Raw genomic sequence first — 25,863 nt, 5'->3', positions numbered from 1 at the left:
TGGAGAGAGAGAGAGCACGAGCACAAGCAGGGGGAGTGGCAGGCAGAGGGAGAAGTAGGCTCCCTGCAGAGCAAGGTGATAGGGGGCTCAATTCCAGGAACCTTGGGATCACAACTCGAGCTGCAGGAGATGCTCAAGATGCTCAACCAACTGAGCCACCCAGATGCCCAAAGAGTCTGCATTCTTCACTAGCTATTAGTCCATGCCAAAAGTGCTGGTCTATGTACCACATATAGAAAGATAAAAAAAAAAACACAACACACATACAAAACTTCACTGAGATGTAATGCACACTCAAAACAATTTACATATTTAAAATCTATCATGCGGTCACTTTCCATATAGTCTGAATTGTGCAACCATCACCACAGTGTTAATTGTAGAACATTTTTATCACTCCCCAAAGAACACCTTAACCTTTTAGTAGTCTGTATGTCCTTTCCCCTGCCCCAGTGTCTGGTAGGCACTAATTTGCTTGCTCTGTCTGTATACATGTACCTATTCTGGACATTTCATTATAAATGGAATTAAATACTATGTAGTCTTTTGTGTCTGCCTTCCTTTAGTTAACACTGTTTTCAGGATTCATCCATGTTGTAGCACATATCAATATTTCATTGCTTTTTATTGCCAAATAGTATTCCATTGTACGTATATACCATTCAGTTATAAATCCATTTACGTTTAAAGTGATTATTGATAGAGGACTTTCTTAGGCCATTTTGCTATTTGTTTTCTTTCTTTCCTTTTTTTTTTTTTTTTTTTTAGATTTTATTTATTTATTTGACAGAAAGCAAGAGAGCACAGGCAGGGGGAGCAGCAGAGGGAGAAGGAGAAGCAGGCCTCCCACTGAGCAGGGAACCTGATGTGGGGCTTGGTCCCAGGACCCTGGGATCATGACCGGAGCTGAAGGCAGTCATTTAACCAACTGAACTACCCAGGCACCCCTCCTATTTGTTTTCTGTATGTGTTATATTTTTTTCTCACTTTCTCTAATCTCTTCTTTTTTTGTGTGTTTGAGGTTTTTAAAAAATACACTTTGATCACCTCCTGAATTTTTTTTCTGTACACTTTTTACATATTTTCTTGGTGGTTATGATGTGGATTTCAGTTGCATCCTAAATTTAGGGACGCCTGGGTGGCTTAGGCATTTAAATGTCTGCTTTCAGCTCAGGTCATGATCCTGGCATCCTGGGATCAAGCCCAATGTTTGGCTCTCTACTTAGTGGGGAGTCCACTTCTCTCTGCCTGCCACTCTGCCTTTTTGTGCGCTTGCATTCGCACTTGCTATCTCTCTGACAAATAAATAGATTAAAAAAAAATCATAAATTTAGAACTGTGGTTTGAATTCATGCCAGCTTTTCTCACTAGCATGCAAAAACTTAGCTCCTATACAGCTTACTTTGCCTCTACCTTCATGTTGTTGTCACAAACTATATTTTTATGCATTCTGTGCCTATTAGCCATATATTTCTAAGCACATTATATAAATCAGGAAATATAGAGGAGTCACAAAGTCAAAATAAAATAATGATTGCATTTATATTTTCATGTGTAGTTATGTTTACTGGAGTTTATTTCTTCATATGGCTTTGAGTTACTTTCTGATCTCTGTTTTAGCTTGAAAGACTCTATTTCAGCATTTCTTGTGGGGCATGTCTGCTAGCAATGAATTATCTTAACTTTTGTTTAAGTGGGAATGTTCTAATTTTTCTTCATTTTTGAAAGATAGTTTTGCTGGATGTAGGCTTCTTTTTGGTCTTTTTTTTTTTTCTTATAGCACTTTAGATATGTCTTGGTTCTAGCCTCCATGGTTTCCAATAAGAAATGGGCTGCTAATCTTATTGAGTATGTGATGAGTTCCTTCATCTTTGCTGTTTTCATGATTGTGTCTTTGTCTTTCAACAGTTTGATTATATCTGTCAATCTAGATGGCTTTGAGTTTTTTACTATTTGGAGTTTATTGAGCTTCTTTGATATATAGATTGATATCTTTTATTAAATTTGGGAACTTTTCATTCCATTATCTTTACAAATATTCTTCCTGCCCATTTCACTCCCCCCCCTCGACTACATTATACTTATATTGCTGTGTTTGATGATGTCCCACAGGTACCTCAAGTTCTGTTCATTTTTCTTATTTTTTTCCTCTCTGTCCTTTAGACTGGTTAATTTCAGTTGTCCTGTCTTTTTGTTTGCTTATTTTTTCCCCTGTCCTTGTTCAGATCTGCTATTGAACCCCTCCAGGGAACTTATCATTTCAATTGTACTTTCAGCATCAGGATTTCTGTTTGTTTTCTTTTTATGTTTTCTTTCTCTCAGGTGGTAGTCTTTTTTATTTTTTTTTAAATTGTTTTCCTGATTTCCTTTAGTTCTTTGTCCATGGTTTTCTTTAGTTTACTGAGCATATATAAGACAGTGATTTAAAGTCTTTCTGGTAAGTCCAGTGTCTGGCCTTGCTGAGGGATGATTTTATTTTTGTCAGTTCATTTTTTCCTGTGAATAGGTCATTCTTTTTTTTTTTTTTTTGTACTTATAATTTTTTGTTGAAAACATATTTTGAATGTTGTACTGTCATAGTTCTGTACATTAAATTCTACCCTTCCTCAAGGTTTTTTTTTTTTTTTATTGTTGAGAGTTGCAGTGGTTGAATTTGTTTAGTGACTTTTCTTAAAAAAAAAAAAAAAAAAAAAGTTACAACCCCCCCCCCCCCCCCCCCCGCCAGCCAAAGACTGTATTCCTTTTTGCGTGTGGTCACTGATGTTTCTGTTCCGTTATTTCAACAGTCAGCTTTATCTTTGCTGATTCAAAGAGGAAAAACAGTTACTACTCTCTTGGTCTTTGTAACTTGTCTTTGAGTTGGGGCATTTCTTGATCATTGAACCTAGGCTGTCTCCAAACCTGCCTTTACCTTTACCTGCTTGTGCCAAATCCACAGATCTGTCATAGTGCAAGTCTAGGGTTTTCTCAGGTCTTTCTGAGCACACATATGGTTATAGGCATCCATTTTGCACTCTGTCTTACCTGGTATATGTGGCAGCCCTTCCAAGCTCATTTTCTCTCACAAAATTTCCTTTTTGGCTTCTTTCTTCCTAGTTTTTTGGTTGTGTCTGCTACTTGCTTTATTCCTAGTCCCTTGCTTATTAGTATATGTCCTTAATCCTTTGGCAGACAGCCAAAAAGTCACTGTGGTTGCATTGAAGTGGAGTGGTGAAATAAATATTAGCCTCTGCACCAGTTCCCCAGGGAACTGCCAGACAGGTTAAAACACAGAAATATAGTCTTTTTAAGAACAAGGTCTTTTTTAGCCCCAATTGCCAGTAAGCTGCAACAGGAAGACATGCATCTGTCCCCACAGCCAGTACAGCTTCTCTGGGTGGTTGGCATATTAGACAGGTAAACAAAAATGCCACAGGACCTTCTTACCAAAATTCAGCTGCCTTTTTCTTCATTAAACACTTCCTTGGTTGTTTTAAGCTTTTGATTCAAGAGTTGATTCTGTCAGTTTTTGCCAGCCTATGATTGTTTTAGTAGAGGGACCAATTTTTTGAGTGCCCTATTCACAAGTTTTTATATCAACTTCAGTGTATTTTTTTGATAGGTCACCTTGATAAATTGATTTACAGTGTGTTGCTCCCCCTCTTATTGTAATTTATCACTGAAACTTTGGTTTTAAAAATTTCTGAATTATTAAACATGTACAGACTTGTTAAAAGGAATCATTTTTTAAATTAGCTGTCAAATGAAATTGAGTAGAATATTGGTGAAGGTATATAGTATATTCGTGGAATTTAGAAACATTCCTGTTTACTAAAAACTGTTTGGTGTAATCACTCATTTGGCTTTGGAAAGGATGTATATTTCTGAAGTAGTATTGTCATTATTCAGTTTGGAAAACCCACCCATATATAGAGCACTGGGAATGTTGATTCTCTTAGACTGTATAAGTTTGAGCTGTGCTTATTAGGGTTTTGTTGTCCGATTCTTTATAGATCATTGGTTAAAAAGCAGGGTGAGCTTAGGAATGCTATTTATATTTAAAATGTTGAAGAGAAAACTTTTTTTCTCATTAAGTCACTAGAATATAAAAAGACATTATGGGAGGGTTTGAAATGAGACTTAGTCTCTTTGCTTTAAGATTTTCAATTCAAATGAGTAGGAAAGGACTGTTGCAAAGGTAGGTCCCTTTTTGAAATTTGGTTTCTTTAAGTAGTCTTAGCGAAATCATTGTTGACCAAATATTGGTCTTTAAGTTATTAGCAACTTGATCAAGTTGAATCTCTCTACCACTTAAGTCAGAAAGTTAACAGTTCATGTAAATATTTACCATGGGGTAAAATCCATTTCATGTAGGCCTTTTTAATAATTTATAACACTTGGTTGTGATGCAGGTAGGTTGGGTCCAAGAACCCAGGGAATGCTCCTATGGTGCAGCCAAGAGGGTTCTTGGCTTCATGTAGGATAGAAATCAAATATGAGTAGGAGAAAGTGAAAACAGAGTTTATTGAATAGTGTGAGTGACAGAAAATAGCTGGAGGGGTGTCCGGGAGACTTGAAAAGGAGAAGAGAATGCATCTTGGTGTTGCTTGGGATTAGGGGTTTATATTGAAAGAGGTCTAAGGTACATGTTCTTCAGGAATCCTGAGTAGGGTCTAATCAAAGGTGAATGTCAGGTGAGCAATAGGTGTTATTCCATAAATGACCAAAGTAGTGGGTGTTGATGCCAGTGTCAGCTGAGGTTTGTTCAAAGAACATGTTCAAGATCTGGCTCTTGGATGTTGTTAGGTGTTAGGTCCCTAGGACAAAACTCAGAGAGTGATTAACTTTCTCGCTTCCCCCTTGAAGTGGGAACATAGCTTCTTTGGCTGATTCAGAAACAGAATACAGAACACAAGTAAATGAGGCCTAACAGAAAAATAGTGGAGATGCAGCCTTTCTAAAATGGAGTCCCTTCAGCTTCCCTACTTTAGTTGTTTAGGCTTTGATTGCTAATAACTAGAGCTCATGAAGAAGTTTAAATTACATTTTCCTTCATTTGGATAAACAGTAAGAGGAATCTTAATTTTTGTGACCAAAAGTAAGAAATTTTGTCCTGATCAGACAACTGCAGATGATTAGTTTGGAATTCTTTTCTGGGGAAAGAAAGCCATTTCTGATTTTCTTTGAATTCTGGACTAGAGAGGTAACTGACTTAGTAGCATGCAGTATACCAAGCCTTTCTTTAGTTTAATAACTTATTTGTAGCTGTTGATTGATCCATATTAACTGTAATTTTTTAAGCATTCATTTTTTGCTTTTTAGGAAAACTTATGTGACTTTGGCTTTTAGTTTCTTTCTGCCTATTATTTTATAGGAATAATCCTTTGAAGTTGTTCAACCAGTTTTATTCTGGAGATGTTAAATATTCAGATATAGATTATGTATACGTCTTGATTCTTTTATTTATATTCTGACTCTTGAACTGTATTGTCTCTTATTCACACCGCCAGTAGAGTACCTGAAGAATAATGCAGAGAAAGTGAAACATAATCAGTTTCCCTGTTCATTAACAGCTCTTCTGAAGGTTTACTATTTAAACTTCTGGCTAGAAGGCATGGAATTGGCTGGTTCTTTGATTTCATTTTATCCTACTCATTTATCATTCTCATAAGTGCAATGGAAAAATAAATGCCTCTAATATCTTTCTTCTCAAGATGAATTAAATTGTGACTTTGTTAAACTGTAATAGGCTTGCCTAATTCATTAAATACCACTTTCTTAGAAATGACTTTCTTTCCCTCCCTCAAAACTATTTCCTGCGGAAACTCTTGTAATCACTTTAAGAGAAAATACATTGTAACTTAGAAAATAGTCTGGCTCAGGGCATCTGGCTGGCTCAGTTGGAAGAGCATGCAACTCTTGATCTAGGGGTCTTGAGTTCAAGCCCCACATTGGATGTAGAAATTACTTAAGAAAAGTTTAAAAAGAAATTCTTGTTCAACAGATAGCTGAGATCTGTGCAGTTTGCTACATTGTATGATTTGGACAAATTTTATTGATAATGTATTATTTTATTTTTTTTTTTAATTAAAGTAAGCTTTAGGCCTAATGTGGGGCTCAAATTCAGGACCCTGGTGTTGGTAGTCATTTGCTCTATTGATTGAGCCTGCCAGGTGCCCCATTGATAATATATTCTTAATTTTTTTTTTAAAGATTTTATGTATTTATTTGACAGAGAGAGAGGTCACAAATAGGCAGAGAGGCAAGCAGAGAGAGAGGGGGGAAGCAGGCTCCCTGCTGAGCAGAGAGCCCCATGCGGGACTCGATCCCAGGACCCTGAGATCATGACCTGAGCCGAAGGCAGAGGCTTAACCCACTGAGCCACCCAGGCGCCCTATTCTTAATTTTTTAATACATTTATAATTTAACAAATTATAGATTTATATATAATACAAATATATACACATATATATAAAATAAAGATCTAAAGCTCCTTTTTCCCCCCCACATCAGTTTCTACACTAGACAGAGCTGACTGCTATTGTGCTAAAAATAATCTCTTTTTTGTAGAAAAACCTGATTTGAACAAAAATTCCTATTAAATGGTTATTGAACTGCTAAGGTTGACACTGAAGAGCGAGGTCACTGACAGAGCCAATAAAGCTATGCTTTTCTTCCCTTTTTAAAAAGTCAGATTATTTTCATATTCTTTGTTCTGATAGACAGCCACCAAGTGTATTTGTCAGTGTTTAAGATTTATGTCTAAAATAGAAAATCTTCAGTGGAAAAACATTAATTTTGCCTTTCTCAGAGAGGAGGAGTTCTGTAGATCATCACTGTGTATGATATAGTACAAGGCCTGGCACTAATAAATATTTTTTAAGTGAATGAATCAATGAAATTGATCAAGTTAAAATTTAGTTTTATTATATGGATGGGGATAATCCATGAGCCAATTTTTAATATTTCTTTTCTATGACATATTTATGCTCATGAAAAAATGAGCCATTTAAAAGATGAAATTTATTATTTCCACCTCTGTACCATGATCCTCCCCAAAACACCCAGCGGGATTTCAAGTTTAGAGTATTTTGCATATAGTATGAGCTGTCAGTCAAGAGGCCTAATTGAGAACACCAGCTCAGTTTATAATAACAGCATGACTATAGTCATTTAACTGCTCTGGGTTCATTTCCTTATTTATTTTCTAGGTTCTATCTCAGTGCCTAGTACATAGGTAGTCAATAAATATTTTTTGGGTGAACAAATTAACCTGTAAAATGAGTAAAATCATGCACTGGGTCCTAGTTTCTCAAAGTACCCTAAAGACCCTAGAATGAGAGCTTCTAGAATAAAATGGATCAAAGAAATTTGTGACACTCTATTCCATTGATTCCCAAAGTTAAATATGCCTCAGAATCACCTGGAGGGCTTATAAATAATCTTGTAGGTTTACCCTCCCACCTCCATATTTGAAGTAGGGTAGTGAATTTCTAACAAGTTCTGAGGAGGTAGGGAGAGATGATGCTGGTTATGCTGGTCCTGCTGGGGCCAAACTTTGACAGCTCCTTTTGTATCTGTATTCCAGTTGAGGTGATTCACACTAACCTGTTGAAGGTTTAAAGAAGCACTACCTAAGTAGGGGAAGCTGTTAACTCTTAACTCAGTTATTTCTAAAACTTATTTGACTTTATTTATTTATTTATTTTAAAATTTATTTTATACTGCTTGAACTTTATAGTTCCCATTCTGTGTGTGTGTGTGAGAGAGAGAGTGAGAGGGAGAGAGGGAGAGAGAGAGAGTCATCTATCACATTATACTCAGTGTCTGTGAACATCCTTGGAACTATTTTTCTCTGGGTCATACTTTCAGAAACAAAGCCAGGTTACATGTGTAGTGTTTTCCATATCTAAAATGATGATTTTATTTGTTTGTTTTTGGCATGCTATGATAGGTGAAAACTTACTTATGCTAGGAGTGAAACTCTCAGAATTGAATCCTCTTGCACAGATGGAAGAGAGTATGATATTTGTGATCTACATGGAAACATTTATGTACATTTTTTATTTTTTTGCTGACATACATTTTGGATAAATGTAAGGATGTATATAGCAAGCAAAGTTTCATGAAAATTGCCCCCAAAATGATGAAATGATTTCTCTCTCAGTACTTTTTATATCTTTTATTCATATTTCTCTTCTGGATGTCTGCTTTTAATCTGCCAAACACATTTTCATAACTTCAGTTTATGGCAAAATTTGGAAGTAATATTTTATCATGAGAATTGTTTTCTCCAGATAGTCTCAGCTAGTGTTCCTTTAGTTGTATTTTGAAATTTAAGCTAATCTTGTCTTCCAATATAGCATTCTGTTTTGCATGCTGGATTTTGTTGACTTCACTGCATATTTTAAGTATGGTTGTCCTTATTCTGGTCTTCTTAGAGTAATGGATATAATAAAAGATTTGGGTAATTATCAGAAAGGGAATACTTGAGAAAGAAGTGATGGTTACAAACTCTTCAGATATTAAGTGTATCACAGAGAGTCTTCAGACTTGAACTTAATGGAGTACTTTATGTTCTCCAAGGCTGTGGATCTTTCCATTGATGAGTCCAGCTTAACAGGAGAGACAACACCTTGTTCTAAAGTGACTGCTCCTCAGCCGGCTGCAACTAATGGAGATCTTGCATCAAGAAGTAACATTGCCTTCATGGGAACACTGGTCAGATGTGGCAAAGCAAAGGTAACTCTTTTCTCTTGTTTTGAAAGTGGCAATTCCTTTGTTGTCAACCTTTCTTTTTTAGTTCTATTTTGCTAATCTTATGTGGCTCTTTTAAAGATAGATGACAAAGGGCGCCTGGGTGGCTCAGTTGGTTAAGCGACTGCCTTCAGCTCAGGTCATGATCCTGGAGTCCCGGGATCGAGTCCCGCATCAGGCTCCCAGCTCCACGGGGAGTCTGCTTCTCCCTCTGACCTTCTCCTCGCTCATGCTCTCTCTCACTGTCTCTCTCTTCTCTCAAATAAATAAATAAAATGTTTAAAAAAAAATAAAATAAAAATAGATGACAAAGAAATGACAGAATTGAACCTAACTCATAGCCACTGTTTGTGAGACGAAGGAGGACCTGTGTCCCTGAGGGGTAGTATGTCCATAGTTCTGCCATTTGCAAGATAAGGGAGTCTTTAGAAAACATAGTCCTCAGTATCTGTTTTTTTTTTTTTTTTTTTAAGTTAGAAACAGTGGCACATGGATATGTTCATTACTAGCTAAATAAAATTTTAATTTATGGTAATGGTACTGGCTATCACCTTCTGACTACATATCATTCACCTACTGATGGATTTTAAGTATTTGGTTTCCTAGATCCTAATATTTCACAAATATAAAAGACATGATTCAGTAGTATTTGAGGGGGAAAAGAAACTACATTATATGTCTCTCTTGAGTATAAGACAGTTTTGAATTTCAGAAATTTTAATATAGTTAAAGAATAGGCCTCAGAATTGGGTCAGAACTTTTTGTAGTAAGGCATAAGTACTAGTGATCTATAGTAATATCACAGAGTTAATTTACTAAGGGAACCTTGGATATGTGTGTTAGTCATCCTGACTGTGGGCAAGGCTTTGGAGAAAGTGAATGAGAGGGTTTTTTTTTAAATTTAATTAATTAATTAATTAATTTTTAAATTTATTTATTTTGGCTTGAGAGAGGTGATTCTATCTGAATGTAAACATATTTTCCTGTTTTCCCCTTTAGGGTATTGTCATTGGAACAGGAGAAAATTCTGAATTTGGAGAGGTTTTTAAAATGATGCAAGCAGAAGAAGTAAGTACTTACTTTGTTAATGATGTTTTAATTCCACATCTGAAGTTCTCTGTTTTATGGGGCGCCTGGGTGGCTCAGTGGGTTAAAGCCTCTGCCTTCGGCTCAGGTCATGATCCCAGGGTCCTGGGATCGAGCCCCGCATCGGGCTCTCTGCTCCGTGGGGAGCCTGCTTCCTCCTCTCTCTCTCTCTGCCTGCCTCTCTGCCTGCTTGTGATTCTCTGTCTGTCAAATAAATAAATAAAATCTTTAAAAAAAAAAAAAATGAAGTTCTCTGTTTTAAGTACAGGAACAGAAAATATTGGTGAATTATTTTATTTACTATTGAAAGTAGTATTTTATTCAGAATGTCACTCAGATGTCTTTGTTTAAAACCTAATTGGAAAGATTGTATTTAAAAGGGCTTGAATTGACATTGTTGATATGCTGAAACATTTTGATCTTCATGGTTTGTAGGGGAAAAAGGTTTATGGACAATTATTTATAGGGCCTATTCTTTTTAGAAATTAGCTTTAAATTAATTTAAAAAAGTTTTCTAAATAGTATATTTGTCTTCTACCAAAACTACCAACTTCATTTAATTCCAAGTAATGGGGAGAAAAGATTGTAAAGTAAAATAACCTGGAAAATATTCTTGTTTAAGCATGCTGAAGATTAGTTCTCTCATTGAAAATACTTTCTTATATATAAAAAAGTTGCATTCTACAAATGTCATATTCTCCCCAAATCATCTGGATTTCTCAGGTAACCTGCCAAGATTCCAGTATGTGATGAAAACCATTCTGAGAAGCTTGGCAGTGAGGGGAGTGCTAGAGAAGGAAGTTAGCTGATCAGGGAGCCAGCTGGAGAAAAAGAGTTGGATTGCAAGCTTGTTTGTGGCTACAGAAAAGAGAAGATTGGAAAAGTGAGGGGCAGTGGATGATAATAAAGTCTTGGAGAAGCTGGTAGGGAGAATAGATTTCTTCTCAAAAACGGGTATGGGGAGCATTCTCCTTTTCAAATAAACAAGCTTTGAAAAGTCTCAGCCTCAGTTTCCTTTACTCCAGTAAAAGGAATAATACTAACCTTAAGGGAGAGGTGTATATGTCATGTCATGAGTATGTTGAGCTAGCATGAATATGTCAAGCACTTAGCAGGCACTTAGTATATTTTACTGAATTTAGCTCATTATCATGACACTCTTCTCTAATTTGTCAAGGCACCAAAAACCCCTCTGCAGAAGAGCATGGACCTTTTAGGAAAACAACTTTCCTTTTATTCCTTTGGTATAATAGGTAAGAGAAGAGTGAGTATGTGTATCTCATCTATTTACTTAGGTTTTGTTGTTTGTTTGTTTTTGAGTGGGAAGGGGGAGTTTAGATAGATGAGTAAATTTCTTTATTCATTTAATTAATTTTACCTTACTACTACTTTTAAAAAATCATAAAACTAGCCCCCAACCATTGTCCTTTTCTACAAAGATAAATTAGAACTCCATACAGTTCCTATCATCAAGGAACATTTCTGTAATCATTTTAGTATTTGTGTTTCTAGTTTTCAACAAAATGGATAGTAATGTTTTATGGACTAACTGTTCCTTTTTTGTTTCATATTTTCTTCATAAGTATCTTGTTATTAAATAGATGCTCATTAAATTGATGTCATAAAATAGGTTGTATAGTATTCCATTATGTGGGAAAAAAATCTTAGGCCTCTTGTAGACATTTCTATGTTTTTTGAGTTCTTAAAATTATGTAAATGATTCTTCAGTGCAGTTATCTTATTCTTAAAAGTAAAAATTATTGGGTCAAAGAGTACCCATGTAGTTTTCAAAATTTTGGCATGTTTTTAAATGTTTTTGTTTCATATTGCCAAATATATATTTTTCATCAGCAAAGCAGAAGTATATCTCATCCAACACTCTTGCCAACTTTGTTGTCATTAACAGACAAATATAAGACTTCTCATTATTTTATTTGACAATTTATTATAGAGAAATTGAACACTTTCCTCATATGTGTGTTGGTCCTTTTTATTTTATGACCTGACAATATATTTTTAATCTTGTGGTTTGAGTGTTCAGTTGGTAACAGCTCTTTGTATAATTAGGATATCCATCCTTTTGTTACATTTTTTTCCCTCCAATTTTTAAATTCCCTTTTAGGGATAAATAAAATAAACTTGGTACAGGAGAGAGATATAATTGAAACATCTTCTGATATAATTGTCATGTTAATAGTCTTTGCAGTTATAATTTCTGTCTTTGTTCTATTCATAAAGGTTGTCCCAGCCCTATGTTGTGGAAAATGTTTATGTTTATATCTATTTGAACATCAATCTACTACTTTAGTTTTTACTTTTGACACTTATAATTTTACTGAGTAGAATTTATTTTAGTTTAAGACTTAAGGTATCCAGGGCAAACAGAAACTAAAAGAATTTGTGATTACCAAACCAGCCCTACAAGAAATATTGGGTCCTCTAAGCAAAGAGAGAGCCTAGAAGGAACAGAAACAATATACAGTAACAGTAACCTTATAGACAATACAGTGGCATTAAATTCATATCTTTCAGTAGTTACCCTGAGTATAAATGGGCTAAATGCCCCTATCAAAAGACCCAGAGTATCAGATTGGATAAAAAAACAAGATCCAATTATATGCTGTCTGCAAGAGACTCATTTTAGACCCAAAGACACCTCCAGATTTAAAGTGAGGGGGTGGAAAATCATTTACCATGCTAATGGACATCAAAAGAAAGCTGGGGCGGCCATCCTTATATCAGACAGATTAGATTTTATTTATTTATTTTTTTTGTAAAGATTTTTATTTATTTATTTGATAGAGAGAGATCACAAGTAGGTGGAGAGGCAGGCAGAGAGAGAGGGGGAAGCAGGCTCCCCGCTGAGCAGAGAGCCCGATGCAGGGCTCGATCCCAGGACCCTGAGATCATCACCCGAGCTGAAGGCAGAGGCTTAACCCACTGAGCCACCCAGGCGCCCCGACAGATTAGATTTTAAACCAAATACTGTAATAAGAGATGAGGAAGGACACTATATCATACTAAAAGAGTCTATCCAACAAGAAGATCTAATAATTGTAAATATTTATGCCCCTAACATGGGAGCAGCCAGTTATATAAGCCAATTAATGATAAACTCAAAGAAACACATCAACATGGGGCGCCTGGGTGGCTCAGAGGGTTAAGCCTCTGCCTTCAGCTCAGGTCATGGTCCCAGGGTCTTGGGATCGAGTCCCACATCGGCTCTCCGCTCAACAGGAGCCTGCTTCTTTCTCTCCCTCTGCCTGTCATTTCCTCTGTTTGTGCTCTCTCTTTCTCTCTGGCAAATAAATAAATAAAATCTTAAAAAAATAAAAAAAAGAAACACATCAACAGTAGTACAATAATAGTAGAGGATTTTAACAACCCCCTCACTGAAATGGACAGATCATCTAAGCAAAAGACCAGCAAGGAAATACGGGCTTTAAATGACTCACTGGACCAGATGATTCACAGATATATTCAGAACAGTCCATCCCAAAGCTACAGAATACACATTCTTCTCAAGTGCACATAGAACATTCTCTAGAATAAATCACATCCTTGGTTACAAATCAGGTCTTAACTGGTATCAAAAGATTGGACTCATTCCCTGCATATTATCAGACCACAGTGCTTTGAAACTTGAACTCAACCGCAAGAGGAAAGTTGGAAACAACTCAAATATATGGAGGCTAAAGAGCATCCTACTAAAGAATGAATGGGTCAACCAGGAAATTAAAGAAGAATTGAAAAAATTCATGGAAACAAATGAAAATGAAAACACAACTGTTTAAAATTTTTGGGATGCAACAAAGATGGTCCTGAGAGGAAAGTACATAGCAATACAAGCCCAAGAAACAAGAAAGGTCCCAAATACATAACCTAACCCTACACCTAAAGGAGCTGGAGAGGGAACAGCAGAGAAAGCCTAAACCCAGCAGGAGAGGAGAAATAATAAAGATAAGAGCAGAAATCAATGAAATAGAAGCCAAAAGCACAGTAGAACAGATCAACAAAACTAGGAGCTGGTTCTTTGAAAGAATAAGATTGATAAACCCCTGGCCAAACTTATCCAAATGTAAAGAGAAAGGACCCAAATTAATAAAATCATGAATGAAAGAGGAGAGCTCACAACACTGAAGAAATACAAACAATTATAAGAACTTATTATCAGCAACTATATGCCAACAAATTAGACAATCTGGAAGAAATAGATGCATTTCTAAAGAAGTATAAACTACCAAAACTGAACCAAGAAGAAATAGAAAACATGAATAGACCTCTAACCAGCAAGGAAATTGAAGCAGTAATCAAAAATCTCCCAACAAACAGGAGCACAGGGCCAGATGGCTTCCCAGGAGAATTCTACCAAACATTTAAAGAAGAATTAATACCTATTTTCTTGAAACTGTTAAAAAAAAAAAACAGAAATAGAAGGAAAACTTCCAGACTCATTTTATGAGGCCAGCATTACCTTGATCCCAAAACCAAGGACCCCATCAAAAAAAATTATAGACCAATATCCCTGATGAACATGATGCAAAAATTCTTACCAAAATACTAGCCAGTAGGATCCAACAGTACATAAAAGGATTATTCACCAGGACCAAGTTGGGTTTATTCCTAGGATGCAAAGTCGGTTCAACATCTGCAAATCAATCAATGTCAAACACTATGTTAATCAACGAAAGGACAAGAACCATATAATACTCTCAGTAGATGGAGAAAAAGCATTTGACAAAGTACGGCATCCATTCTTGATTAAAACTCTTCACAGTGTAGGGATAGAGGGTATATACCTCAATATCATCAAAACTATCTGTGAAAAACCCACAGTGAATATATTCTCAATGGAGAAAAACTGAGAGCTTTTCCCCTAAGGTCAGGAACACAGCAGGGCTGTCCACTATTACCACTGTTACTTAACATAGTACTAGAAGTCCTAGCCTAAGCAATCAGACAACAAAAAGAAAGAAAAAGCGTCTGAATCAGCAAAGAAGAAATCAGACTCTGACTCTTTGCAGATGATGTGATACTTTATGTGGAAAACCCAAAAGACTCCACCCCAAAATGGCTAGAAATTCATACAAGAATTCAGTAAACTGGCAAGATATAAAATCAGTGCAGAGAAATCAGTTGCCTTTCTATACACCAACAGCAAGACAGAAGAAAGAGAAATTAAGGAGTTGATCCCATTTACAATTACACCCAAAACCATAAGATACCTAGGAGTAAATGTAACCAAAGAGGCAAAGAATCTGTACTCTGACAACTATAGGATACTCTTGAAAGAAATTGAGGAAGACACAAAGAAATGGAAAAACATTCCATGCTCATGGATTGGAAGAATAAATATTGTGAAAATGTCTATACTACCTGGAGCAATCTATACATTTAATGCCATCCCTATCAAATTACCATTGACTTTTTTCAAAGAAATGGAACAAATAATCCTAAATTTTTTTATGGAACCAGAAAAGATCCTGAAAGCCGGAGGATGTTGAAAGAGAAAAGCAACACTAGTGGTGTTATGATTCTGGACTTCAAGCTCTATTACAAAGCTGTAATTATCAGGACTGTATGATACTGGCACAAAAACAGACACATAGATCAATGGAACAGACTAGAGAGCCCAGAAGTGGACCCTCAACTCTATGGTCAACTAATCTTTGACAAAGCAGGAAAGAATGTCCAGTGGTAAAAAGACAGTCTTTTTAACAAATGGTGTTGGGAAAATTGGACAGCCACATGCAGAAGAATGAAACTAGATCATTTCCTTAAACCAGACACGAAAATAGACTCAAAATGGATGGAAGACCTCAGTGTGAGATAGGAACCCATCAAAATCCTTGAGGAGAACACAGGCAGCAACCTCTTCGAACTCAGTCACAACAGCTACTTCCTAGAGCCATCTCCAAAGGCAAGGGAAGCAAGGGCAAAAATGAACTATTGGGACTTCAAGATCAGAAGCTTTTGCACAGCAAAGGAAACAATCAACAAAACCAAAAGACAGCCGACAGAATGGGAGAAGATATTTGTAAATGGTATATCAGATAAAGGGCTAGTATCCAAAATCTGTAAAGAACTTACCAAACTCAACATGCAAAGAACAAATAATCTAACCAGGAAATGGGCAGAAGACACAAACAGACATTTCTGCAAAGAAGACATCCAAATGGGCAAGAGACGCATGAAAAAGTGTTCAACATCACTTGGCATTAGGGAAATACAGATCAAAACCACAATGAGATACTACCTCAGGCCAGTCACAGTGGCTAAAATTAACAAGTCAGGGAATGACAGGTGTTGGTGAGGCTGTGGAGAAAGAGGAAACTTCTTGCATTGTTGGTGGGAATGCAGGCTGGTGCAGTCACTCTGGAAAACAATATGGAGGTTCCTCAGAAATTTGAAAATAGAGCTACCCTACAACCCAGCGTCTGCACTGCTGGGTATTTACCCTAATGAAACAAATGTAGTGATCCGAAGGGGCACGTGTACCCAAATGTTTATAGCAGAAATGTCCACAATATCCAAACTAGGAAAAGAGCCCGGTTGTCCTTTGGCAGATGAATGGATAAAGATGCGGTGTGTATATATGTACATGTACACACACACACACACACACACACACACACACAAAATGCAATATTATGCAGCCATCGAAAAATGAAATCTTGCCATTTGCAATGATGGGGATGGAAATAGAGGGTATTATGCTAAGTGAAATAAGTCACTCAGAGAAAGACAATTATGATCTCGCTGATATGTGGAATTTGAGAAACGAGACAGAGGATCATGAGGGAGAGAGAAAAAAATGAAATGGGATGAAACCAGAGAGAGAGACAAACCATAGAGACTCTTAATCTCAGGAAACAAACTGAGGGTGGGTGGAGTGGAAGGGGGTGGGAGGGATGGGGTGCCTGGGTGATGGACATTGGGGAACATATATGCTATGGTGAGCACTATGAATTGTGTAAGAGTAATGAATCACAGACCTGTACCACTGAAACAAATAATACATTATATGTTAATTTAAAAAAAAAAGGAGTTAAGGTGGAGTTAACATTTTTACTCAAAAGTTAATTATCCCAATACTGTTAATTATGTAGTCCATTCTTTATTCCCTGAGTTGAAATGACATCTTTATCATACATTAAACACTTGAATCGATTTTGGAGTCCTTTCTCCTTTAATTTTTCCATAATTTTATTTTATTTTTTTATTTTTAAAAGATTTTATTTGTCAGTGAATGAGAGTGAGAGAGTGCACAAGCACGGGGAGCAGCAGGCAGAGGGAGAAGCTGGCTTCGGGCTGAGCCAAGAGCCTGATGTGGGACTCAATCCCAGGACACTGGGATCATGACCTGAGCTGAAGGCGAATGCTTAACTGACTGAGCTACAGAGGCATCTCTCCTTGATATTATTTTAATTATTTTTGCTAGCTTAATATCTCAAAATTAATAATACAGTTTTAAGTTAAAGCAGATTTCTCTTACGCAGTTTCAATTAAATAATATTAATTGTATTGATCCCTCTGTCTTCATAATAAAGAATGTAGAAAGGTATTTCATTCCTCATTTTTAACCAGTATGTAGTTAATTTGATTATTTGATTATTGCTGTTTATTTTCTAGAATTTATAGGGAATTTGATAAATCTAAGAGATTTAGTCACTTAAATCTCCCCAGTTATATTAATGCTGTACTGTGAAACCACATCACTTTTAGGGATAAAAATCTTCCAACTTTATGATTATCTGGTTTTAATATAACACATTGATCATAATTTTTCTTATTAGGATAGTATATGGAATAGGATAAGGGTTAAGATCAAAATCAGAGGTCAGCAGACTTTTTTTCTTTTTTTTTTTGGCGAAGAGCCTAATAGTAAATATTTTAGCTTTTGGTCCTTACCAAAGTATTTCCAGTATTCTCTGATGGAAATACTGATCTCTGCCGTCAACAGGAAAGCATTCATAGCCAGTATATAAACAAATGGATGTGGCTATGTTCAAACAAATTTTATTTACAAACATGCAGGAGGCTTTCAGATTATAGCTTCCCTGACCCCTGGTATAGTTCATTGAATGTAATTTCTTTTGTCAGGGTCGTATTTTGGATAGGATCTTAAGAGAGTCACCATCTGGATTATTATTTTGTAGTTGTAGAAAGATGAAGAAAAACTTTGTATAAGTGTTTATATTGATCTAGACTACAATCTTGAAGTGGCTTTATTTTATTAATCTATAATGATACTGTGTTTTTTCTCAAAAAACTAGTGGTACACTCCATGCCCCCCTTCATTTCAGAAACAAAGGTTAAAGCAGAGAGTATGTTGTTTGGTTTATGTTAATTGATTTTTTAATAAAGATTATTTATTTATTTGACAGAAAGAGAGAGAGCACAAGCCTGGGTGGAGTGGCAGGTAGGGAGAGATGGAGAAGCAGACTCCTGGCAGGGCAGGGAGCCTGACTTCGAGCTCTGTCCCAGGACACTGAGATCATGACCAGCGCTGAAGGCAGACGCTTAATTGACTGATCCACCCAGGCGCCTCATATGTTAATTGATTTTTCATTTGTAAATGCCGTAAAAGTAGTAATTTTTAAATGTTAGTGCAATTTTCAATATCTTAAGTAAGATAAGGCACTCTTTGAGCCAAGTCCTAATTATTCTTTTGTTTGTAGTACAAACTTTATACGTATTGCCTGGATATTTAGTTAGGAGAAGTAATGTTCCAGGGTTAATTTTTGCAAAGCTGTTAATAAATAGAAGATTTGTATGTTTTACTCTACCTCTGCCCCCCCCATTGTATGAAAATACTGGTAATATTTTCTTATAGTGGGAATCCTCAGATACTGTTGCTTTAAGGAGTGGGTGGCAGCAGTGGCAACAAAAGGTTAAACTCTGTGTCTGTGTGTGTGTGTGTGCGCCCGTGCGCGCGCACACACGTGTGCACCCATACAGCATTGATTTTAAGCAGCATTAATTTTAATCTCCCCTGCTTAATGGATTTTTGTAAAATCATGTAATTGTGATCTGATGCACTTTATGTGAAGGGACTTTTTGGCTGCCCTCAGCTCGTTATTCTATCCCATCTATATTATATATTATATATATTATATATAAAGGGAAAAATAGCTATTTGATTTTGTTCTAGGTATCATCATGTTGGTTGGCTGGTTACTAGGAAAAGATATCCTGGAAATGTTTACTATTAGTGTAAGGTAAGTTTTAATTGTCTGTGTATAAATTAAAGTCTCTTTTCCCTTTCTTATTTCTCTAATAGGCATAGGTTATGTTCCACTATGGAGGTATTATATGAGCAGAAAAGAGTATAGTTTCTCTACTTAAATAGTTCAGAATTCATATATTGAAATGAATTCTAGGAGAATGAAAACCTACATGTATAGCAGTGAAGAAAATCTGCACTAGAGGCTTGGTATTATCAGTCTAATATAATACTGCATTTTTATATATAAATAGACAATTAAGGATTCCCCAGCTGAAAATTAGCAGCATAAAAGAGAAAAGACCATAATAATCAAAATTAAATAATCTCAGAGGAAAATGAAAAATTCAAGACATAGAGCGCAAAAATTAAAGCTAGAAAGCATTTTTATTTTCAGAGATTTCAGAGATTTGTGAAGAAATGGCATCATGATAAACAGATTGCTGCAGAAGGCCAGAAGACAAAAAAGTTTTTAGAAAATTATGAGTTTTAACTGCTGAAATTGAAAATTCAATTTAAAGGCTGTAATGTAAAGTCAAAGAGAGCTCCCAAAAAACAGAGTAAAGTGACCAAAACAGAGAATGAAATAAAAGTGACAAAAAGAATAATTTAATATATACTGTATCTAACCAATAGGAGTTTCAAAGAGAGGGAAGAAGAAATTATATAAGAAATGTTACATGGATATTTTCTCAATCTGAAGTAAGACATGAAATTTTTATAGTTTGTATGGATTTTCTAAATGCAAACAGGATGAAAAAACTCCCAACCTAGATACATCATTATTATGGAAAAGAGTTTAGGTCGTCTATAAAGGGAGTATAATCAGACTGGTGTCAGACTTCTCGTTAGCGGTTGCATTTTCCACCATTTTTCCACCATGGGGGTCTTTTTATTTATTATTAATTTTTATTTATTTTTATTGTTGAAAATTTTTATTGAGAGAGAGAGAGGATGAGTGAGGGTGGGGTGGCGGGGCAGAGAAGCAGGCTCCCTGCTGAACAAGGAGCCCAGTGTGGGGCTTGAGCCCAGGACTCTGGTATTATAACCTGAGCTGAAGGCAGACACTTAACAGACTGAGCCCCTGAGGTGCCCCCATGGGGTCTTTTTTGACTCTTCTAGACATTTCAACTGATAAAACTTTCATAGGTCACAATTGGTACCTGTGCCCTGAACACTGGGGCGACTTAAGGCAGCCATCTTCTTCTTCTCCCCCCCCCCCCCCCCCCCCCGCTTTTTAAGATTTTATTTATTTATTTGACATAGAGAGAGATCACAAGTAGGCAGAGAGACAGGCACAGCGTGGGTGGGAAGCAGGCTCCCTGCTGTACAGGGAGCCCAATGCGGGGCTTGATCCTGAGATCATGACCTGAGCCGAAGGCAGAGTATTAATCCTCTGAGCCACCCAGGTGCCCCAAGGCAGTCATCTTCTGAGAGAGTCTATACAGCAGTTCAGCTTCAGGTGTGAGGAGGTTGGGATGACCTTGTGAGTTGGGGAGCTGCCCTAGATTAAAATGTTTCATATTCCATGGATGCCAACATCTCTGGAAAAATACTTCACAGGGTGCTTGCAAGAAACATGTCCAGTTATAAAAGTCAACTACACTCAGGAAACCCAGTGTGATGGCTTTCTGTAAGACAATTGAAATTCTTCCAGTCCATAGACAATTTATCAGTCAGGAGATCCCTTTATCATAAGCAGTGTTGCCTGGCAACATAGTTGACTTAACTACCCTTACCAGGTCACTGGGGGAACAGAGCTAGAGAATTAACCAAATGCAGAACAGGAAAAGGATTTTGTTAACCCTTCCTTGATAGTAACATTAAGTTACATTAGAGAACAGTGGGGCAGTGCTGTCAACGTATGAGGGGAAAGGATTTTAAATCTGTAAATCTAGGCAGACATAAAGTATTGATCCAGTTAATTATAAGTAGATGGGCAGGTAACCAGAAAATGTTTTCCTTCCCTGTCCTATATGAATTCTGGTAAAACAAGGATGAAAAAAGGAAGATGATGTATGGTATATAAGTAAGAGTAGAACTCACTTAGGCATCTAAGGAAAAGAAATCCTGGATGACAGCTCTATCGTAGGCCTAGGAAGTAATAGTTCCAAAATGTTAGAACAAAAAAAATGAACTAAAAAATAATCCGATGGTTTACAAAGAATAGGTAGGTTGAGTAAGAGGTTCAAAAATACTTGTGATAGGGTGAAGGAGTATATTTTTTTTTCCTCAAAGGAGTAAAAATGCAATTTGAAACTCTTGGCTTCAATCTCTATAAAAAAACACTTGGGTGAAATATGAAATAAATTTAAAATGGGGCATGAGTTTGAGATATTAAACATTAGCATATAATCTATTGGATTCATTTTTAGATTTTGAGGGTTTTTTTTTTTTTTTTGAGCAGTTCTGTTCGTGAAGATTGACATGATTTTTATTCCTACTTCAAGGTCTTACAAAGGACAAAGTATTAAAAACTTTTTTAATAGAATAAAACTCATTCTATTTCACAGTTATTATATGGGTCCATTGTCCTTTTATAATTTTAAGTAAGATATATTTTGGGATCTTTTGTGACCTTATTTTTCCTGTGTCTTGAAACATTTTATTATTTCATTACCCTAGCAATTATTTTAATAATTATTTCCAGCTGTTCTAAAAATGAGTAAAAACAATAAGAATGCAGAAGAATGATGGGATCACTTACAGGGTTGATGTAATAGTAAAGTAAATCATCATTCTGTTATTCTCTAATTTTTTTTATTACATTGCTCAGAATATTACATTGTCCTTTACAAAGGTATAAAAGAGGTCTAGAGACAGTCATTGTTGTCTTCTTTTTTACTCATTAAAATTAAGAATCATAATTTTTTGCTTTCTGCCATAATGGCATAGAATAATTGATAGAAAGGTAATTGGACAAACCAGAAGATGAATGGAAAGAGACAAAGAGCCACTGTACGCTTTAGTAATGGAGGTGAAACTTAATCAAACAAGTGAAATCTTAACACTATGAGTCTTTGGATGATGGTAGTTTAAATTTTCTGAAACTCCTGAATTAATGAGTGAATAGTTTACTTCTAAAGACAAATAGGGAAGGACAGGTATTCCCTTTCAGTTAGTCATTCTACAGCAAGGAATTCATCATGCAGTGTTTTCCAGCAAGAATCCAGAACCACCCCTTTTTGTTAAAAGGGTGTATGTAACAGTTTTTTAAAAATCTTTTATGATATTTGTTTACCGATTTTTACTTTATACCATTTATAAATGGAGAAATACCAAAGGCTGGTGTGACTATAAAAATGATTAAAAGGAAATTGATGACATAGAAATGAAAAAGTTAATTGGACTCATGTTATTGGTGTTTATAAATCTAAAAATTATTTTACGAAGATGACTGTTCTCTTTTCAACAAAATTATGAACCATCCACACTTTCAAAAGTGTTGCATTTTGAAGGTACAAATACAAAAAATGAAAGCCTTTATAACCTATTGGAAATGTATTTTGAATTTGAAATCATATTTTGTAAAGTGTATATATTCCAGGTTCTTTCCTGACAGTTGATGAGCCATTAGTTTCATCCAAAGGACATTACCCTGATATATGTATACCTTCAAATCCAGGAATATATTTTGAGTTTAAAATTCAAAATTTCTAATGAAGTTTTTCACAGCCCATTTTATTCTTCTGCAAAATATTTATAAAGTGACTTAAAAACAACAGTGGAAAGATCCATTAGATCTAGATTGTGAACAATGATGCCTTTTTCCCCCTAATACAGGGAGGGTTAATGGAAGCCTAAGAAAAGAGGATTCTGTTTCAGCATAGAGTAGTTCAAAAGAGAGTAGGAAGTATTACTGATAGAACGTATTTCTTTGGAGCCCAGTGTGGGGCTTGAATTTACCACCTTGCGACTAAGACCTGAGCTGAGATGAGTCAAGTGCTTAACTGACTGAGCCACCCAGGTGCCCTGATAGGCACATATTTCTTGACTCTTAGTGTATGTACATTATTTAGCCAGTGATATTTTGTCATTCATTGGCTTTCAAATTTTAGAATTAACCTGTAAACAGAGCATGAAAGCTTAATAATGCTTACAGAACAGGATGCTAAGGATTATCAAGTTAGATTATGCTAAAGAAAAAGTAGGTAATAGAAATTGGTGAGTAGAAGCAGTGGATGCAGCAATGTTAACAGGAACGCATTCCTGTAGACAAGTCAAGAGGTGGTATTTGGAATGGGATAAAAAATAGAAAGTTAATTTGATTTTTTTTTTTTTAAAGATTTTATTTGAGAGAGATCACAAGTAGGCAGAGAGAGAGAGGAGGAAGCAGGGTTCCTGCTGAGCAGAGAACCTGATGTGGGGCTTGATCCCAGGACCCCGGGATCATGACCTGAGCCAAAGACAGAGGCTTTAACCCACTGAGCCACCCAGGCACCCCTGAGTTTTTTTTAATTGCAAAGGGAACAGTAATTAATTTTTTTGTTATGATGAAATACACATACATAAAACTTACCATTTTAAAATGTACAATTCAATAGAATTAAGTCCATGCATAGTCTTGTACAGCCACAGTCATTACTGAGTGTCATCACCCCAAAAGAAAACCCTGTGCCCATTGGACAATCATTCACCAGTCTTTGTTCTCCCTAGCCCTTGACAGCCACTAAACTGCTTTCTGTCTCTATGGATTTGCTTATTGTTAATACTTCATATAAATGGAATAAAAACAATATGTGTCTTTTGTGTCTGGCTTCTTTAACTTATTATAATATCTTCAAAGTTCATCTGTGTTGTAGCATGTATCCACCATACAAAGAAAGGTACTTCCTTTCTTTCTATGGTGGAATAATACCTTATTGTATGGATATATCACAATTTCCCATTTATCAGTTGATAGACATTACAGTGATCTTTTGGCTGTTGTAAATAGTGCTGCTATGAACAGTCACATATAAGGTTTTTTTTTGAATACTTGTTACTGTTAACTGCATTTATAGATGAGAAAACTAAACCGTGGGGGTGTAGTAATAATAGCTCAGGGTCAAACAGGTAAAGATTGGTGAAGCCATGGGCATAAATCTAGGCAATCTGATGTCACAACCTACATTCTTCAACCACTGCACTTAACCCGGCAGCTAGTAGGTATCCAGTAAATGTTAATCAACTTTCCTTTCCTCTTAAGGCCATTTTTGAGTGTTTTTGTATTTTTAGTAGCCTCTTTTTTAAGTAACAACCAATTGAAAATATTGCTGTAGGTACTGTTTAATTAATACTTGAAAACTAAGTATATATTGGTTACAGTTTGGCTGTGGCAGCAATTCCCGAGGGTCTTCCCATTGTGGTCACAGTGACTCTAGCCCTTGGTGTTATGAGAATGGTGAAGAAGAGGGCCATTGTGAAAAAACTGCCTATTGTTGAAACTCTGGGTAAGTAGATGGTATTACGAGCATACTTAAGCAATAGTTATTAGTTTACATCAACAGTGAATCATCATCAGGTCACTGCAGTTTTTGTCTTAAGAGGCTAGCATAGTGGTGTTTGACTTGTAGCAAAGTTAAATACGGTTTTCAGGACCAGAAAAGGCCATTAAAAGTGTCTATCAGTTAGGACAGGGGACTTTCAGAGAAATCTGTGTGTCATGGATGTTCTAATTCTTAAATCATGTAAAAAAATCTATATAACAAATAAAACCTTAGAGCAAAATTAATAGAATTTTTTTGACATCTCAAGGAAGATAATTGATAATCATAGGTCCTAGGGTGTCATAGTCCCGTTGAATTTGTTGATAAGAACAATAATATACAACAGTTGCTAAATGTTGCTATAAATTAACTTTATGTATGCTCTGAAACTTCTTTTTTTTTAAAATTTAGGAATCCAAAAATACTGAATTTAATTTTTTAGTCTATAATATTGAGAAGGCAAAATACTTTAAAATACTGACTGAAAAAATTATATGGGTTTATAGGTAGGTACCCTTAAAACTATATAAAGTTACAATATAAAGCTAATACTGAGAAGCTCTGTAGAAATTCAGTTGCAAGTTAATAAGAAAACATCAACATTTATCACTTTAAATTTTAATTTCAGAACGTACTTTATGGTGGTGAAAAGCATAATGAGAGAAAACAAGAAAATTATCAGTGAACTTGATTTGTACAAAATTAAGAGAAGCAGGAAAGGCTTCCAGAGTCTTTGATTTGTTTTCAGTGTATACTTGTTTATTTCTCACTGACTCTTGGTGACGTATAATGATTTATTCTGTAGGCTGTTGTAATGTGATTTGTTCGGATAAAACTGGAACACTGACAAAGAATGAAATGACTGTTACTCACATATTTACTTCGGATGGTCTGCATGCTGAGGTACTGTATAGTTTTGTTTTTTAACAACAGTATTTCTTTGTTAAGAAACTTGGTGTTTAGACATTTCTAACAATTCTGTTGTCATGTCTTCATAAGGGCTATAAATTCATCATCAGCAGAGCCTTTTCCTTATGCTACCAGTCTTGATCCCACTGCACTTGTAAACTCCATTTTTATAGTCCAGAAACTTTGAATCATCCTTGGCACCTGTCTCTCAGTCTCCCCTAGTAGCTGTTTGTTACCAAACTCTTCTTGCTCTATGTGCAGCTTGGGAGATCTTTTATTTTATTATTATTTTTTACCTATTTATTTTAAGGATTTTACTTATTTATTTGAGAGAGAGAGTGAAAGAGAGCATGAGAGGGGAGAAGGTCAGAGGTAGAAGCAGACTCCCCATGGAGCTGGGAGCCCGATGCGGGACCCGATCCCGGGTCTCTGGAATCA

General features: G+C 35.9%; 1 protein-coding gene across 5 annotated transcripts in view; it reads left to right on the top strand.

The window, feature by feature from the left end:
* Positions 1-25,863, top strand: part of ATP2C1 (ATPase secretory pathway Ca2+ transporting 1) — a 179,125-nt gene that overhangs the window by 104,792 nt on the left and 48,470 nt on the right. For all 5 annotated transcript variants that reach the window (XM_047737069.1, XM_047737072.1, XM_047737074.1 and 2 more), the window contains 6 exons: positions 8,566-8,721; positions 9,736-9,804; positions 11,000-11,075; positions 18,977-19,043; positions 24,356-24,480; positions 25,322-25,419. In XM_047737069.1, the coding sequence (XP_047593025.1) occupies positions 8,566-8,721; positions 9,736-9,804; positions 11,000-11,075; positions 18,977-19,043; positions 24,356-24,480; positions 25,322-25,419 (591 nt within the window). The remainder of the gene's footprint in view (positions 1-8,565; positions 8,722-9,735; positions 9,805-10,999; positions 11,076-18,976; positions 19,044-24,355; positions 24,481-25,321; positions 25,420-25,863) is intronic.

The sequence above is a fragment of the Lutra lutra genome, chromosome 1 (assembly GCF_902655055.1).
Source record: "Lutra lutra chromosome 1, mLutLut1.2, whole genome shotgun sequence".
Lineage (NCBI taxonomy): Eukaryota > Metazoa > Chordata > Mammalia > Carnivora > Mustelidae > Lutra > Lutra lutra.
This window is presented reverse-complemented; position numbering and strand designations above follow the sequence as displayed.